The following is a 15,755-nucleotide window of genomic DNA, read 5'->3' as shown; positions in this document are numbered from 1 at the left end:
TAGCTAAACAACTTAAAGTAAGGGTCTTACTTTTGGGGTTTTAATTATGTCACTTGTGAGGTAATACAAATCGTAGATCATGCAGCAATTCCTGTATTCCTTCATTGTCGTGTAGATATAGCCATACAATAAATAATGCATACATAGTGTAATCTATGCTTATTAGTACTAATCCAATTATGTATCAACCTTGGGTGCCTTGTTAATCTCTATTAGAATCAAACCAAGTGTGAAAATAATTTTATTTTTTTGAGGGAAAGTCCGTAGATGATATCCCAACAGTGAACATACTAACCCAAAGGCCAAAGAAGATAAAATAATTACTGTCACGTTATCACAAAACTGGAATAAAGATTTCCATTAGCTCCGTCGGAATCCTAACAGATTTAAACCAATATGAAAGCAATTATACCGACATTCTACACTGATTAGTTAAAGCAAAGAAAAAAAAATCAAATCTAAACAGCCAGTTGCAGAGGGAGATGCTTCAAGTGTGAAATTAGTTATGGGTAATTGTGATTTAGATATTGCATCATATGATCGTCAAGCTATCCATGGAACGATACGAACCGTGTCTTTTGATTACGTAACTTTGCAGACATGCATCAACGTGCATCGTTTTCTCTTGTACAAAAGTCTAAATTACTACCAATTCTCAACTAACGACTGCCTAACAATTATATCTATGTTTGAATTGGGTCATAGAGAGATCTGACTTCATTATCGATTAAATAGTCAAAGCAGCATTACAAGTTATGTAATTACTCCAACCAGGGGGATTGCCTATATTGTTAAGAGAATGAATGAGGACTAAAGTTGTTGAAGACCCAAAAGTTGTGTAATCTGAAGTACATCTCTCTCTATATATACCAGTCCTTACACATTGTCCTAATCATTCTTAATTCAGCTTAATTTTTTTTAATTGTGGAAAGACCGAGGCTAATCAAACATAAATAGAATATTTCAGTGAAGGAATAGACAATAGTTTAATATATATTAATGATGCTCAGCATTGTCTGCATGCATCTTTCAGTGGATTCTTAATTACATCTATGAAGAAGTTCTGGATGGATCAGTGCCAAGCTCTAAAACCTTCTCATAAGTATATATATATATATATATATATATATAACCTCTAAGACTTCTCTTTTAATTTATTCTAGTGGGGTTACTCATTCTTCTATGAAAAGTTTTGTGTGTGTGTGTGTGTGTGAGGGAGTCAAAAATAGTGGAACTATTAACACTCTTCATCAAGTACCTTATATTTACTTGTATCCAATGGAAGTATTCATATTACATAATCAGGAAGTAGAAATAGATGTCTTCAATTAAACAAGTATAAAGGTTACCTGTCTAGAAGGATTAATGATTGGTTGCTAATTAATTGAATGAGAAGCATGCAATATCTCTGAAAAGATCATTGATATGATAGTCACTAGTTCATTATTGCTTTATCAATATCATGAAAGCGAGAGAATTAATTACAAAATAGAAAAAAAAATTCAAATGTGGCTAGAAAAATTTAATGAACTATTAGGTTACTAAATGAATTAAATATTGGCGCCTCTTCACTTCTCATCAATGAATCATTCTCATATCTGAGATGCGTTGGAGCTCTACCAAGCAACAAACAATGTAGGTCTTCATATGCTTAATTTAAATTTCATTTAGAGAGTAATATATTATAAATAAAAAAACTAATCAGTTCTTAATTATATCTTCCAAGGCATCTTAAGAAAATATGTTTTGCTATGTCATTGATTAGTTAGCCTATTCACTAATCCAAGAGGCCATGGCCCAGTAATCACAAACACTGTGGAGGTTGGCTGCTATAACCATTATAAAGTTGTTAGTTGAGGGAAGTTTAACCAATCATTAATAGTAAGAGGAACAAAAGTCTTCTTTCCATTGGAAGAAAAACTAAAACTATTAAAGGTAGCATAAATTTTAACCAAAAAAAAAAAAAAAATTCTAAAGGTATTCAACCTTGTGATAGAAATAGTGATTATGTCTGTGATTGCGATAATAAGATTTTTCAAAAACTTCACCTATGCTTAAAGAAGATTAGTGACTCAAGACATCTAAACGATTGCTTGCAGCCAAACACCCACTCTATTGTATTATTTGTAACTGTACATGTAGATGATCCAGACATGATGGTGATGCTTTCTTGTCATAGAAGTCTTAAAAGGCCAGTTTTCACAATGGTTTCTTAATTGTTATCAACTGTTATAATTTAAATTTTATGAAAACTTTCCAACTTCTCACCAAACTAGAGTAGAAAAAATTGGAACTTTCTTTATAGAAACAAAAATAAGTAAACTTAACTCTGTTTGTTAGCTTCCTTCTCAAATATTATCTCAACTATACAATAAGCAGTAGTAGTCCAATATTAATTTCCTTATTATTTTGAAACTTTGAGGAGGTTTAAAGATGATACCCATATTGTTACATATATAAATGATTAAGAAAATTGATCGAAAATACCATGTATTTTATTTTTATTATCATTTACATTATATCTTATCAGTATTTATCATTCGACCCTTATGTTACGGTTTTAATTCTTATAAACACCATGAGTTAAATTTAACATAACAACACCTAAAAGAATGAAGAATATTTTTTTTAATTTTAAAAACTAAAAGAAATTAAATATATAAGTTACTCCTATCAAAAACACCTTGAGTTATGCCCCATTTTTTTTCTAACGAAGATAGCAAGAGCATTTTGGTCATTTTATATTTATAGTTAACTTAAGGTCCAAAAATTAATATTATGGTATTTTTGACTATTAGGCTTAAAATGTAGGATCCAAACGACAAATGCCTTTAAAGCAGGTATTTATGATAAATTTTTATATAAATTAATCAGTATAAAAGTAGAGCCACATGACCTAGACAACAAGGTATTTTAAAATTGATTTTAAAATTAATACAGCACATAACAGAATCCAGAATGATATATATATATATATATATATATATATATAGTTGTCATGAAATGCCTCCTCTTTTGAATGGTCTCCTCTAATCCAATCCTTCAACTTGTACTTTCTCTAAACAAGACAATTAGACCCAGTTGGCCCAATTGGAACTAGGAAAGAGGGGTGGGGCCCCCTGTGATCCTACCCTAGATACCAGTGACGTGTGCTAGATACAGTAGCTTTTTTTAATTAATTAAAATGTTTTTAAAATTAATAACTGGGGGGAGGGAAATAAAAAATAAAAAATAAATAAAAATAAAAGAGCTCAGGGTAGTTGATTCCTTGCTTCCTGTTGGGTATTCTAGCTCCTTGCCACTTGGCAACCCACACCAAATCCTCGTCTACCCGTTTCCCGGGGGAGGAGATTGTATGGAAGAGGTGTCGTAGGAATTTCTTCCATCATGGGTACGTGGCTCGACGTTTCTTTTATTTGCATATTTGCTCCCTTTTTCCCAAACATAAATTGCAAAAGAAAGACGAAAGTCTGTCGGACAGAGGTCTTTTTGGAGCAAAAGTGCAAGGATCCACGTTCTACGAAACTCCTACGACTTGGATTACGTAGGTGATGGCGTACGCAGTGCATGTTACCTCTCCCAACAGTCTGGAAAGTTACTCAAATACCCCTCATCTCTTCTACTAGGGGAAGATACTTTTAAGTCTCACTTATTTTAGAATAGCAATTAAATAATATAAATTATATTTTAGAATTGCAATTTTTTTCTTCATTTTATATCACATTAAAATTTATTATAAGAATACCTATTCTAATATTACTCTTATATCCCTATTAGTTAAAGAGACATAGGAAACTAGCTCGGATATTTGGCATCGCCGACCTGAATTTGCATGGAAGCCAAATTTGGCACGTGGCTTTAATTTATATAGAAATCCGTGCTCTTCTCGAAAAGCCCTTTTATGGGCATCTTCGAAGTTGTAAAAATAATAGCAAGTCAGTACTTAAAAGAAAATAAAAATAAAAAATAAAAACTAAAAACTAAAAACTAAAATAGACTTTGGTCATGGGGAACTACTACACGTTTCCTTGGGCAACGATGCTTCCTTTAACTAATTAATTTTATTCTTTGTATTCTCAACCTGAAGCCTTATAAAACCCATTCTGGGATGCAACTCCTGCCAACTTAACTCCCCTCCTTCCTTCACTCCATTTCCTACATCTCTCCCCCTCAACATTTCTCATAGCAACACTACTCCACATTAGTACTCTTACGTACTAAGGTTCGTTGCACCCCCAACTGAGATAAATTAATGAACCTCTAAGTACGTGTATGAATTTATGCGTTGTATAAACTTGTTGTTATGTTCTTGTAGATAGAGAGATCGATGGGGAGAGCTCCGTGCTGCGACGAGATCGGGCTGAAGAAGGGGCCGTGGACGCCGGAGGAAGACAAGTTACTCGTCGACTACATCCGGGAGCACGGCAACGGCAGCTGGCGGCGGCTGCCGAAGCTGGCCGGGCTCAACCGCTGCGGCAAGAGCTGCAGGCTCCGGTGGACGAACTACCTCCGGCCCGACATCAAGCGGGGGAAGTTTACCGAGGAGGAAGAGAAGCTCATCATTCACCTCCACTCCGCTCTCGGGAACAAGTAAGTAAAACTAGCTGCTGTCTATATGTCTATCTATCTATCCAACAAACATGGCCATTATTATCTCGTTACTAATTTGCTCTAAATTGGATTAAAAATTATAGATGGTCTTCGATCGCGACGCGGTTGCCGGGAAGAACCGATAACGAGATCAAGAACTACTGGAACACCCATCTGAGGAAGAAGCTCCTGAACATGGGAATCGACCCGGTGACGCACCGGCGGCGGACCGACCTGAATGTATTGGCGAACCTTCCGAGCTTGCTTGCGGCGGCGAACCTCGGGATCTCCACAAGAAACTGGGATAATGCTCTCAAGCTGCAGGCCGATGCTGCTCATTTGGCGAAGCTGCAGTTGGTGCAAAGCTTACTCCAAGTCCTAACTAACACTTCAACTACTCCAAACATGGACTTGGTGTCTCTCATGAGCTCAGCATCGCTAAGAAACTTGAGACCAAATGATGATCTCATGCAGCTAAATAGGCAGTATGAAGGACTTGTTAATGGATCTTTAGGTCTTCAAACTCCGATAGCGTCGGCGTCGGCGGAGGCGGAGGCGAGCATATTGAATAATAATAATTCTGGATACTCGCAGCCGTTTAGCAACTTCCAGGATTGCTGCTCCGACGCCGGCGAAGTGGTGACGAACGTCGATTGTTCGAGCTTAAGTAGCAGTTTTTTCGAATTGCAGACTTCAAATTCTGCACCATCTTTGGTGCCAGCCTCTCCGGAGAACAACCAAGGAGAGTTGATCAACTCGAGCGAGCCATCTTTGAGCTCGCAGAATTCGACGCCGTTTGATGGATTGGAAGGATTCCTTCTTGATCATGATCTAAACCCTGATTTTGGATGGAAAGATATACTAGAGTAAGCCACTTTTTTTTATAAAAAAAAATTTATTTATTCATATTTGCATAAATAAGTTTAGAATTGGTTATAGAAAATAATTCTTGAAATAATAATTGCAGGCAAATATCATGGAGTATTAATGCACCATGAAGAGAAGAAGGGGGAGATTTCTTCTACAGAAAGCAGAAGCAAATTCGTTTCACGGATTACACAATCAAGATTTCAAAGTTAGTTGTTAGTAGTTGTGAACATAAGGAATATTGTACAAACAAAAAACTGAAGGAAAAAAAGAGACACGTACACGATGTAATATTACGTCTCTTTCTAATTTCTTTTTTTTTTAAAGGAAATTTGTATAATGAGCTTCACGTGGAATAAATTATTTTTGGTCCCTTTCATATATAAAAAAAAAAAATACTCGTCTTCTTGGGAAAAGAGTGTATAATAATCATTTTGTTTAATCTTTCTTTCACAAAAAAATTACACTGGCTACAAGAACTATTTACTGAAGAATAGGAGAATAGGTTTTGAAGAAATTGAATGTATAAGAAATTAAAGAGCAATGATTTGATACAAATCAGTGAATTGTTGAAATAAGATTCTATCCCTGGATTTATATTACATGAGTAACTGGTTAATTAATTTACGATATGCCTTAAAATCACAGATCTTATGGGAAGTTCGCTAGCTTATGGAATGAAATTGTTTTATTTTGATTTCATCTAATAGACAAAATTAATTTAGAAATTTAATCTATCCTTAAAAAGTGAAGGACTAATCGCCGCGCACTTTCAATCAAATTTATAAAATATTATATAATTTCAGCCATCGGATGAAGGCAGAGTAATTAGAGGTAAATATTATATAATTAAGCATGCACAAGTGAAACTAATGCTATTCAATTTGTTATTTCTAATTAATTGATTAGTAGTTAAATATCAAGGTTACTTGCTTGATTGGAATGACCAGTGTCACATCACCAAAGAGAAGAGTAGGATTCGGTAAATGAGAATCCTATTTGATAATAAACGGTATATTATTTTAAAATCAGTTAGTTGGAGTTGGAGCTAGTTAGCTTGTGGAAATAGTAACAAGGATTGAGCGAGACCCTTTTATTTATGCTAGAAGCATTCATTTTATTTTGTTTGACTTTGCAAGAATGACATGCCTGCATGGCATCCAATCACTTGTAAAGGGTATAGTTATGAAAACTTTTCTAGGTCTCCAATGTGCTTGGGTTGTCTTTTGTTTGCAGAATAGTGGTGTTTTGATGAGGGGAAACAATATTAGATAAATGGTGGAAATATAATAATTTATCATGGACTCTTACTTTTATTAATTTAATCATTTGAGCTACTTCCTAACTAGAGAGAGAAGTCATACAGTTAGATAGTCATTAGGTGGCTTCCTTCTCCTTAAGCTACAAGTTATTGATTGTTGATAAACCCTAATACCCATCTGTCTACTCTCTTTTTACCTCACTCTCGCTTTCTTTATCGTACATTTGCATGCATTTACACCGACGTTTTTGTCCTCATTTGCAAATAGGTTATCATCCTGCGCACATCTTGCACTCCTGCATGTCTTAAAAGCAAATACATATATAATATTTCTTTTTACCATATATAAAAGCAAATATTACAAGTTTAATTGATAATATTAACATTAATTTCAACCAATTACAATGTTATTTGTTAATCATTCAAACCTCTCTCTTCCCTTCTCTTTTTTTTTTTTTTTTATCATTTCAAGGCATGGAAATCAAATACCTGAAAGCCAATCAGGTTTCAACAACTTACCAAGATACCTTCAAAGATGAGAGATATATAGGTTGTGCACTCAACCTTTTATATTAATCCATAAGGATATGTTGCAGTTGAGATTAAAGTGAAAGAGATGACTAAGATTTATCATTTAATTACTGATTAATTACCTCAGGGATTTGACACTTGATTCCTTAGTAACTCGAATTAGACTTCTCCTCCTCACACCATCACTGTTCTCTTGATAGAAGAATATATATGTATGACTGCTACTTCGCTGCATGAGCACGCCATTTAGTAGGTAAACTACGGACCTATATGAAACAACCAACTACCTAACCTTACCAAAAAAAAAATGGCGTCTTCCAACCAAAAGCTTCATATGATTGCATTATTTGGGTGTTATAAAGGAAATGCTATTTGGCGATTAAGAAGTACTTTCTTTAAAATTAGGCTCAATTATACTTACAACTTCTGAACTATAGCTAGCGTATTATCACATATTATCCATAAACTTCTTTTCGTTTTAAAATTCAACAATATCCCTCGTCCGATTTCTGATTGAAAATTAAAAAAAAAAGAATCATCTTTTTACCATCTCTTACATTCTAGCAATCTAAGTGAAACCCATCTCTCCTCTCCCCTTTTTGGTCCTCCGTTAATCCAACCATACATAACAGTAAGATTTTAGTTTATATCTTGGCTTTTTAATTTTAAAGATTCCGATGAGTTCATCAGCAACAAGTGATACGTCTGAAATATACTTAACTTATTGATCTCGTGGTGTATAAAATCTCATGGAAATAGTCTATCCATGTGCTCAGGGAGATGACTAAGTTTCTGAAAAAAATATGTAATGATTCTGAGAATTTTGCAAAATAAACTATACAAGAGGAGGATTTTATTACATAAATCTTATGTTCTCGATACTTTATTTTTCGAATAAATCCTCATAATGAAGTCTATATAGAAGTCAAATTTAATTACTAAGTTGCTTGTGGACTACTACCACGGTACACATGCGATGGACTAAATTGGGCTGATTGCAATTAATGGAGTCTTGAAATGTTCGTCGTTCTGACCCATCTGTAGTTGAAAAGACAGCTTTGCTATCAGTCTTTTAGTGTTCAGGTCTATATAATACTTTTATATAGATAAAACTCAAATTTGTCTCCAGATTGGATTACAGATATAACTGCTTAGGATCGGATAATTGACACTAGCTATTGTCTCTATCTTGATCTTAATTGTGAGCTTTCTTGCAGACTACTTACACTATATATACACATGAAGTTTGATTTGGATAAAAAGGTCGGCTGCGGTGTCTTGAAATTACTTTTAGTTGAAAGACAACTTTGCTATCTGTCTTACAAGTTGAGTTACGTACATATATGTGTGTGTATAATATATATATATATATAACGAGTTATTTAGGATCCCTTCATGGTCATAGAGCACATGCTATAAATCTTATATTTATATAATTAAAATATGACCCATGATGAACAAAGTAGACTAATTAATAAAATGGATGATAATGTACAAGATGAAACTTGCTTCAAGATGGTCAAATGGATGGATCCTGCAACTGAGCATTATTCCACTAATTGATTATTAAAGGTTCATGCATTTTTCACTTCTCTCCTTGGATTTAAGTGCAAGATCAAGATGCTCCAAAAAAGTTTAGTTTTTGCTCAAGTTGTATATATAGCAAGAATATAGATGGTTGAATTGAACTTAGTTTGGTGTGTAAAGTTTGAATTTTTGTTCACATAGAGACATTCATGGTTCCATCAACTGAAAGCTATTCAAATTTGTCTTGTAATTTAAAAAACGAGAATAAATGTGAATCACTTGTTGTGCTTGATAGAGAGAGAAAGAGAAGGTGTATGAGATCTAGAGTTGCTCGGCTAACTACTAGGGGTTAGGCCCAAAGGATTATTGGGCAAGCCCAAATCCGCCTATATATAGAGAGGGATAGTTATGCCTTTCATTAGATTTTATATCACATGATTGTCATTTGATTAATTTTAGATTTTCTTAGAAATAAATTTATTTTTATTTTAAAAGAAAGAAAGAGAAAAAAAAAAGAAGTTGAGAATTGAGTGGTTATTTGATTTTTTTTTTTTCCTAACATCTTTTAAGTGGTGATCGAGAATATATAAGGGGATCTGCGTGTCAACCGGTATAATTAACCCCTCTAAAAAATATAAAAATTATCTTATATTTGCATTTATGTGTGTAGTATATTATGATACTATTTGAAAATTAATCCACCACACAGTCATACAAAAGTTATTGCGGAATCAATTTTAATCAGATCCTTTATTGAAAAAATATTTTTGTTGCAAGCTGCTCAACTCGATAGTTTAGCGATGTGTTGGTTTGGAGAACTAGATTAGCAACGCGATAATTTCTACGGTACAACAACTTAAGAGTGTTAGATCATTTGCGGCTCAATTAATAGAAGAGTTATTATAGTTATCTAACCTACTATATTAGATGCTTTGGAAGTGTAATTGTCTTTATCTTTCCGACAAGCTAAGGAATAATTTTTAAAAAAATAATAATTTTAAAGGATATACACGTAAATAAGAAAGTTTGGAGGTGTATATATAAAAGAAAATACTAGAAAACGGAGAAAATGTTGTTCTGAGAGGGTATTATTTTGGGTGTTCTATTTGGTATATTTTAGTTTGGCCCACACCCGTATGTCTATTTATTCGCGAACCCGATTCTGTTGCTCCTGCGGATCACCAGAATCTTCCTTAACACGACTCTCCCTTCTCCTCGTTTTTTTTCCTCGTCCTTTCTCATCACCCAAGTACCCAAATACTACCCAAGACGAGGAGAGAGAGGAGATGGAGGAGATGAGAAGGTCGACATTCTCGAGGAAGGAGGTGGTTGTGGCGTTGGCCGTCGCGGCCGGCATCGTTCTGGGACTCGGCGGCGTCTACCTCTCAATGCCGGCATCTGATTATAGCTTTCTTTTAAGCTTCCTCGCACCCTCGAGGAGGTCCAAAGTCCAAACCCTAAGGTACGAGATGGGTTTCTCTTCTCATGTCTCAAAAAGATTGCTGATTTGATCGCGTTAGTGTTGGGTTTGGACCTGAATCTTCTTACTTGGGTTTCAATCTAGAAGAGGAATGGGGGATGAAACAGTAACTGCACCCAAAGCAATATAAAATTAATACTTATCTTGGTCATCATCTTGGTGCTATTAATTGATCTCTCTCTGTGCTTATCCATCACCATCTCCATTGGATTAAGAGGATAACATATCATAGTAATGCCCTACAAAAGAAGAATCTGAATTCAAGTTGGAATACAGTGATAATGACCATTGTATTGCTTATCCTCAATCTTGGCATATTAATTGCTCCATGAATTCAACATCTTGGAGTGAGGGATTAACAAATTTACAATAAGAAATCACAATGAGTGAGATGTATTTTGATCAACTAGTAGCTCAGTAACCAACATTCTCATGACTGTAAATAGTTTCAGATCACCTGAAGCTAGCACTATTCTTTGCTGATGATGATTCCTAATTCTCACGCTGATTGAGTGACCTTCATCCAGGGATCATCTTGAGAGCTACACGAATGACTACACTATGCAGGTCCTGCTGTGTTATTGTGCAGTCTACATCTTTATGCAAACTTCCACGATCCCCGGGACTGTATTCTTGTGCCTTTTAGCTTTGGTGGTGTTTGCTGCGACTGCCAGTTTGTCATCATGTTTTTTTCCTGTCAAACCCCTTCTTTCTTCACTGTGGCCAAATAAACTCAATTTTTACTTCCAAGAATAGCTAAATATGCAGCCCTTTATTGTTTTCATGGCAATTGTATGTTGTGGTAGAGTTAATCGTTGTTATTCATAAATAATCTTGACTTGGATAATTGTTTGAGGATTCCTCTGCATCAAGAGCTTGTCATCCTTTATCTCATTGAGCATGTTGGCAAGTATGTCTATAAACTGCTTGGATTACAAGCTTAATTAGAGAACTATGTGTGTTTGTTACTCAGATGCGCCGATTATAATTTTGAGGAGCATCGCTGCGCCTCAAATTCCATATGCATCTACCACTGCTGTCTTTGCAAATTCTGTAACTAATCTTGCTTTCTTTCAGGTGGCTTAAAAAATGAGCAAAGTTGTTGAGCTACATGCTTTTCCTTAGAGTTACTCCTACATTGCCAAACATATTCATCAACTTTGCTTCACCAATAGTTGATGTGCCCTACCAAATCTTCTTCTTGGCAACCTCCATTTGGCTCATTCCAGCTGCTGCATGCTTAACCTTCAGGGTATCGAATCCTTTCCTTTAACCATTGACACAGTTAGCACTCCTTGATCATATAACTTATACATGTCCTCTTTTTTTTTGCAATGATCATGCAGGCAGGGATTGCACTTTCTGAAGTAAGGTTAATGGCTGGCGCCTCTGATTTCCAAGCAATTGCTACACTATTCTTAATTGGGATTTTGAAGGTAACTCCTGCGCTTATATGCAAGAAACAAGGAGCATGAAATCATGGATCTTAGAATCTTCATTGGAAATGTTCATCATCTTCCCATCTGCTACAGAAATTTATTAGGAGCAATGATATTTTCTGACAATGGCTTTGATAAATTGTGGTATTAGAATGGAAAACTCTCCATCCTAATGTGTATATATCTTTTACATTTCAATGTTTAACCACAGATTACTGATTGATTAGGGATGCAAATTCCTTATCTTTGTTTGGTCTCTCTATTCCTCATTAAACATCTTCATCATTGATATGTGCAGAAGAAGAAAAAAAGAAGATTTGGGGTGAGAGAGGCTCGAACTCTCGACCTCAGGATAACTCAAACCAAGCTATGAGACCTACGCGCTAGCCAACTGCGCCACCACCCCTGATGTTTATATTAGATAAAATTAAAATTTCATGCTCTTGATATATGTTTGAGGGTGAGGAGGAAGGAATGATGAGAAATTGGTTGTTAACCTTCTTTCTCATATTGGAGTTGGTTTTGATGTATTAATTGGGCATATTGTTGACCCCATCCTTATAGATAATATTTACCGGCTATATGCCTCACTGCTTAAATTAGGAAGAATAAAATGAGCCTCCTTACATAATTATGTGTCATTCTGGTCGGTCTACGCACCAAAATTATTAACGAAGAAAATCTATTTTGGTCAACTCTGCTACCATGTTATAAGTCCCCCAAAAAATTAATAAACATTTCAACATATTTATAAACAGTAAAATATGGAGCAATTAATCGAGTCACATATAAAGCAGTCAGTTAAAATAAAATGTTTAACATATAGATTGAGTACTATTATTCTTTCTGTAATAATTAAATCCTAAATTGTTCATTGTTTTTTTACTCAACAGTTTAGCATTTTTTTAATGTTAACTTATGACATGACAGCTTATTTGGTCAAAACAGGCATCTTGTTTTATTAAGTTTTGAGATGTAATCTATTTCAACAAATTAATTATCTAATATATTTAGATTTATTTTCTGAACCATAATAATTCGGATAGTACTAAAATTTATAACAATCAGTAAATATACATAAAAAGTTGATTAGAGATACACATTAAGAAAATATACAAAAAAAAAAATTTAGTCATATTAATATAAGTTATCCAAATATGAATACAAATTGAAAGATCAAGATATATATATAAAAGAAATACCACACCCCTTTATTACCACATAATAATGTTCCTAATTCTATATAAGATTATGTAACAAGGAAAAGCAAAAGAATAGAGAAGAATTAGAGCTTAATGGACATACTACTTGAAATCCAATGAATCCTAGCTTTTGCCGAGCAAGTGAATTTAGTGGGCATTCGCAAATCTTTTTCTCAGCCACATGAGGAAGCTATCAGTTAATTCAAACTCTAAAGAAAACCAAAAGCAGATTAAAATCAAACATGCAAGAACAACTAAGATCCAACAAATGTCAACAAGTTCTTCTTAACCATAAAAGAAAAGGAAAGGAAAGGAAAGCAAAGCAAAGGAAAGGAAAGCATTATGGTCATGACTACAAGAGTCGCAAATAAGTTCCACACTTGAGCATTCAGAAAACAGAAGCAAGTTCTTTCTCAGAGCAACTATTTATACTGTTTCTTCACTCCATATCTTTGTCAGCATCCATTTTAGGCTCTTTGTCGCAGGAATCCTGCGGCTTGGCTGCATCAGGTAATGCCATGCGGAGCTTCTTCGAGGGGTGGATGTTCCCTTGAAGGCAATTCGGGCACTCGCAGTTCGTCTGCAAAGGAATAGACAGTCGAAAGCTCAACCTTGGTGCACTTTGCGCTTTAATTTTCTCAGTCATAGCCAAATCCATGATGGGCTTATCAGCTTGCTCCTTGTTATCTTCCTCAATTCCTTTTGGCACCATAAGGTCCTCTGGATCATCGTACAACTCTTGCACATTTCTCATCAGCAGTTCTGCATATGCAACTGAAGATTCATTGTACATATGTGAGAAAGACGCAATGATGCAGTGAATTTTGTAATTGAAGTGCAAAGGTAAAGGATATCGATCATACTCCAAGGCTCGCATTCTAACTTGTCGAAAGTGAACTGGCTCGAGGAGTTAGGCCTCTCTGATGAAGCAATGAGTGGCTCAGTAGGAAGATAACCAAGATGGCTCTGCAAGTCCCCATTGTTTTCTGATTCATCGACATTGATGGCAGGTTGTGGAGAATTATCAACTTGGGTCGTAAGATCGTTCTTCTTCCCCTCATTCATTTCCATCACCTCAGTTTGATCAGACTCTGCACCCTCTGAACCATCTTCTTCTGAGTCAGAGATTAAGTTTATGACTGTTACCTGGCTCTCCATCAAGCTCGAAAACCATGCCGACGAGCCTTTCTTTACGTAGAAGAGTATGTATGCGCATAGTTTAAGCACGCTATTTTGCTCGTATGTCATCACCTAGATTGTATGACATAAAAATCAAGTTTTCAGACATTTCAGCATTGGTCTTAGAAATTACAACAAAATATCCAACTTCTTTTGATCACTTCACCTTGTCATCATCGATTACGTGCCATGTATGTGGATCGGTACGGATGACACCGAAGTAATGGCCGCCGCTTATCCTACCGCGGTGCACTACCATCGCATAGAGTTCATAGTTGAACTATTCATGAATTCACCAGAACAAAGTGTTAAAATTTGACGTTATCCAAATAAGAGGGGAAATTAAGAGAAAGAACACACTCACTTCATCCTCTGAGGAACTGAGGAAGGGCTTCAGGTCAAGTTCCAAGGGAAATCTCACAAAGTCATCAATCTTATCAATGCCATTACTGTCAGATTTAAATCTCTTGAGATGGAAAGCAATAACTTGTGGGGCTTGATCCAGCTTGAGCTGCTTCTCCACAGTCACTTTAGCCTTGCAGCCTTCGCAGTCGAACTTGATCTCGGGGTCGATCTTCTCCACCTTTGTAAACAACTCGAGAGCATCAACTAAGTCTTTTGCTTCGCCAACCTCCAAGCTGAGATCGAGCAATGGCTCGAAAGTGTCCCAGAAGTAGCCACAACTGCAACATCGCAGCTGAGAGCAATGCAGAGAGAGTTAGATTTACATGCAGCAGGAGTACTAAAAGGAAAGGAATTGAGAATTTTTTGCGTAATTGGAAGGTACTTGGCTTCGAAGACGGCCGCCAAAGACTTGTCTGATAGGGCTGTCTTCCTCTAATGAAATCAAAGTATTGTCGGTGTTGGAGATGATGCTGCAGCTATGCACAAGATAGAGCAAGCTTTGGAGGAATTCATGTGCATCCTCTTGATGGCCTAGTTGAAAACTAGATGATATATCTAACAATTGATTGTTAAGGAGCTTTCTTGAGGTATAAAAATGTACAACATTATCACTATAGACGCAATCATAGACTGCATTGTAAATTATAACTTTGATGATATAATGAAACAATTTGTATAGAGAATACTCTTCAAATTTTGCCAGAAGTTAATAGGTTGAATGACTGATCCGGATTGGCATAAGCTGAATTCAATTTGCTCTATCAAGGTACAGAGAGCACAGAAGCCTTCATAGCCAACTGAGACATTGCATTAGCTCTAAGATTAGAAGTCTCACCCCATGACAAAAAATTCAAATGCAATCAAAAGAAAGAAAAAATAAAACAGTAGAACTTTTACGGTTGCAAGTCGACATATGCTTCGATTCTCGAAGCTTCTCAACAAGAGGAACAGTGTGAGTGAGACACTGAAGAACTGCATTGAGGTAGCAGGTGTTCATCCTGCCATTTGAGAGAGCTGCTCCCTGTTTTTTTCACAAAGAAGAAGAAGCTCAAGTGTTAACTTATAGTGTATATACTTTGCAAGAAAAGCTTACAATTTTGTTCCTTTGAGCCACTGCATCATCCATAGTTACAAATCTCCTGATGGCAAATGGAGACAAGAAATTAAGATGCATAAAGGAGAAAAAAGAACAAGAATTAGAAGGATTTTATTAGGGCCAGAAGAATAATTAAGCAAAAAAACTATTGTTATACTAGTAGAAATGCCCACTATGG

The 15,755-nt window shown here is 35.5% G+C and overlaps 1 protein-coding gene, 1 long non-coding RNA gene and 1 other non-coding gene across 5 annotated transcripts; 2 read left to right on the top strand and 1 right to left on the bottom strand.

Annotated features, from left to right (window-relative positions):
• Positions 1-4,090: 4,090 nt before the first annotated feature.
• On the top strand, positions 4,091-5,820 carry LOC140789025 (transcription factor MYB53-like). The gene is made up of 4 exons (XM_073138602.1): positions 4,091-4,222; positions 4,316-4,590; positions 4,695-5,456; positions 5,558-5,820. Exons 2-4 carry the CDS (start codon positions 4,328-4,330, stop codon positions 5,586-5,588), a joined length of 1,056 nt encoding a protein of 351 aa, XP_072994703.1. The 5' UTR covers positions 4,091-4,222; positions 4,316-4,327; the 3' UTR covers positions 5,589-5,820.
• A 4,237-nt stretch (positions 5,821-10,057) lies between these two features.
• On the top strand, positions 10,058-12,229 carry LOC140789449 (uncharacterized). Of its 3 annotated transcripts, XR_012109181.1 has the most exons (4): positions 10,058-10,238; positions 11,334-11,508; positions 11,603-11,692; positions 11,994-12,229. It is a non-coding gene; the product is annotated as an uncharacterized lncRNA (long non-coding RNA). The 3 variants fall into 3 exon arrangements; XR_012109180.1 differs by having other exon boundaries at positions 11,603-12,229; XR_012109182.1 differs by having other exon boundaries at positions 10,784-11,508; positions 11,603-12,229.
• Positions 12,014-12,101, bottom strand: TRNAM-CAU (transfer RNA methionine (anticodon CAU)). The gene is given in 2 exon segments: positions 12,014-12,049; positions 12,064-12,101. It is a non-coding gene; the product is annotated as a tRNA-Met (tRNA).
• Positions 12,230-15,755: the final 3,526 nt, after the last annotated feature.

This window comes from Typha latifolia, chromosome 5 (assembly GCF_019914945.1).
Source record: "Typha latifolia isolate L0001 chromosome 5, TyphaL0001v2, whole genome shotgun sequence".
NCBI classification, from domain to species: domain Eukaryota; kingdom Viridiplantae; phylum Streptophyta; class Magnoliopsida; order Poales; family Typhaceae; genus Typha; species Typha latifolia.
The sequence above is the reverse complement of the archived record's forward strand: the minus strand, read 5'-3'. Positions and strand labels throughout refer to the sequence as shown.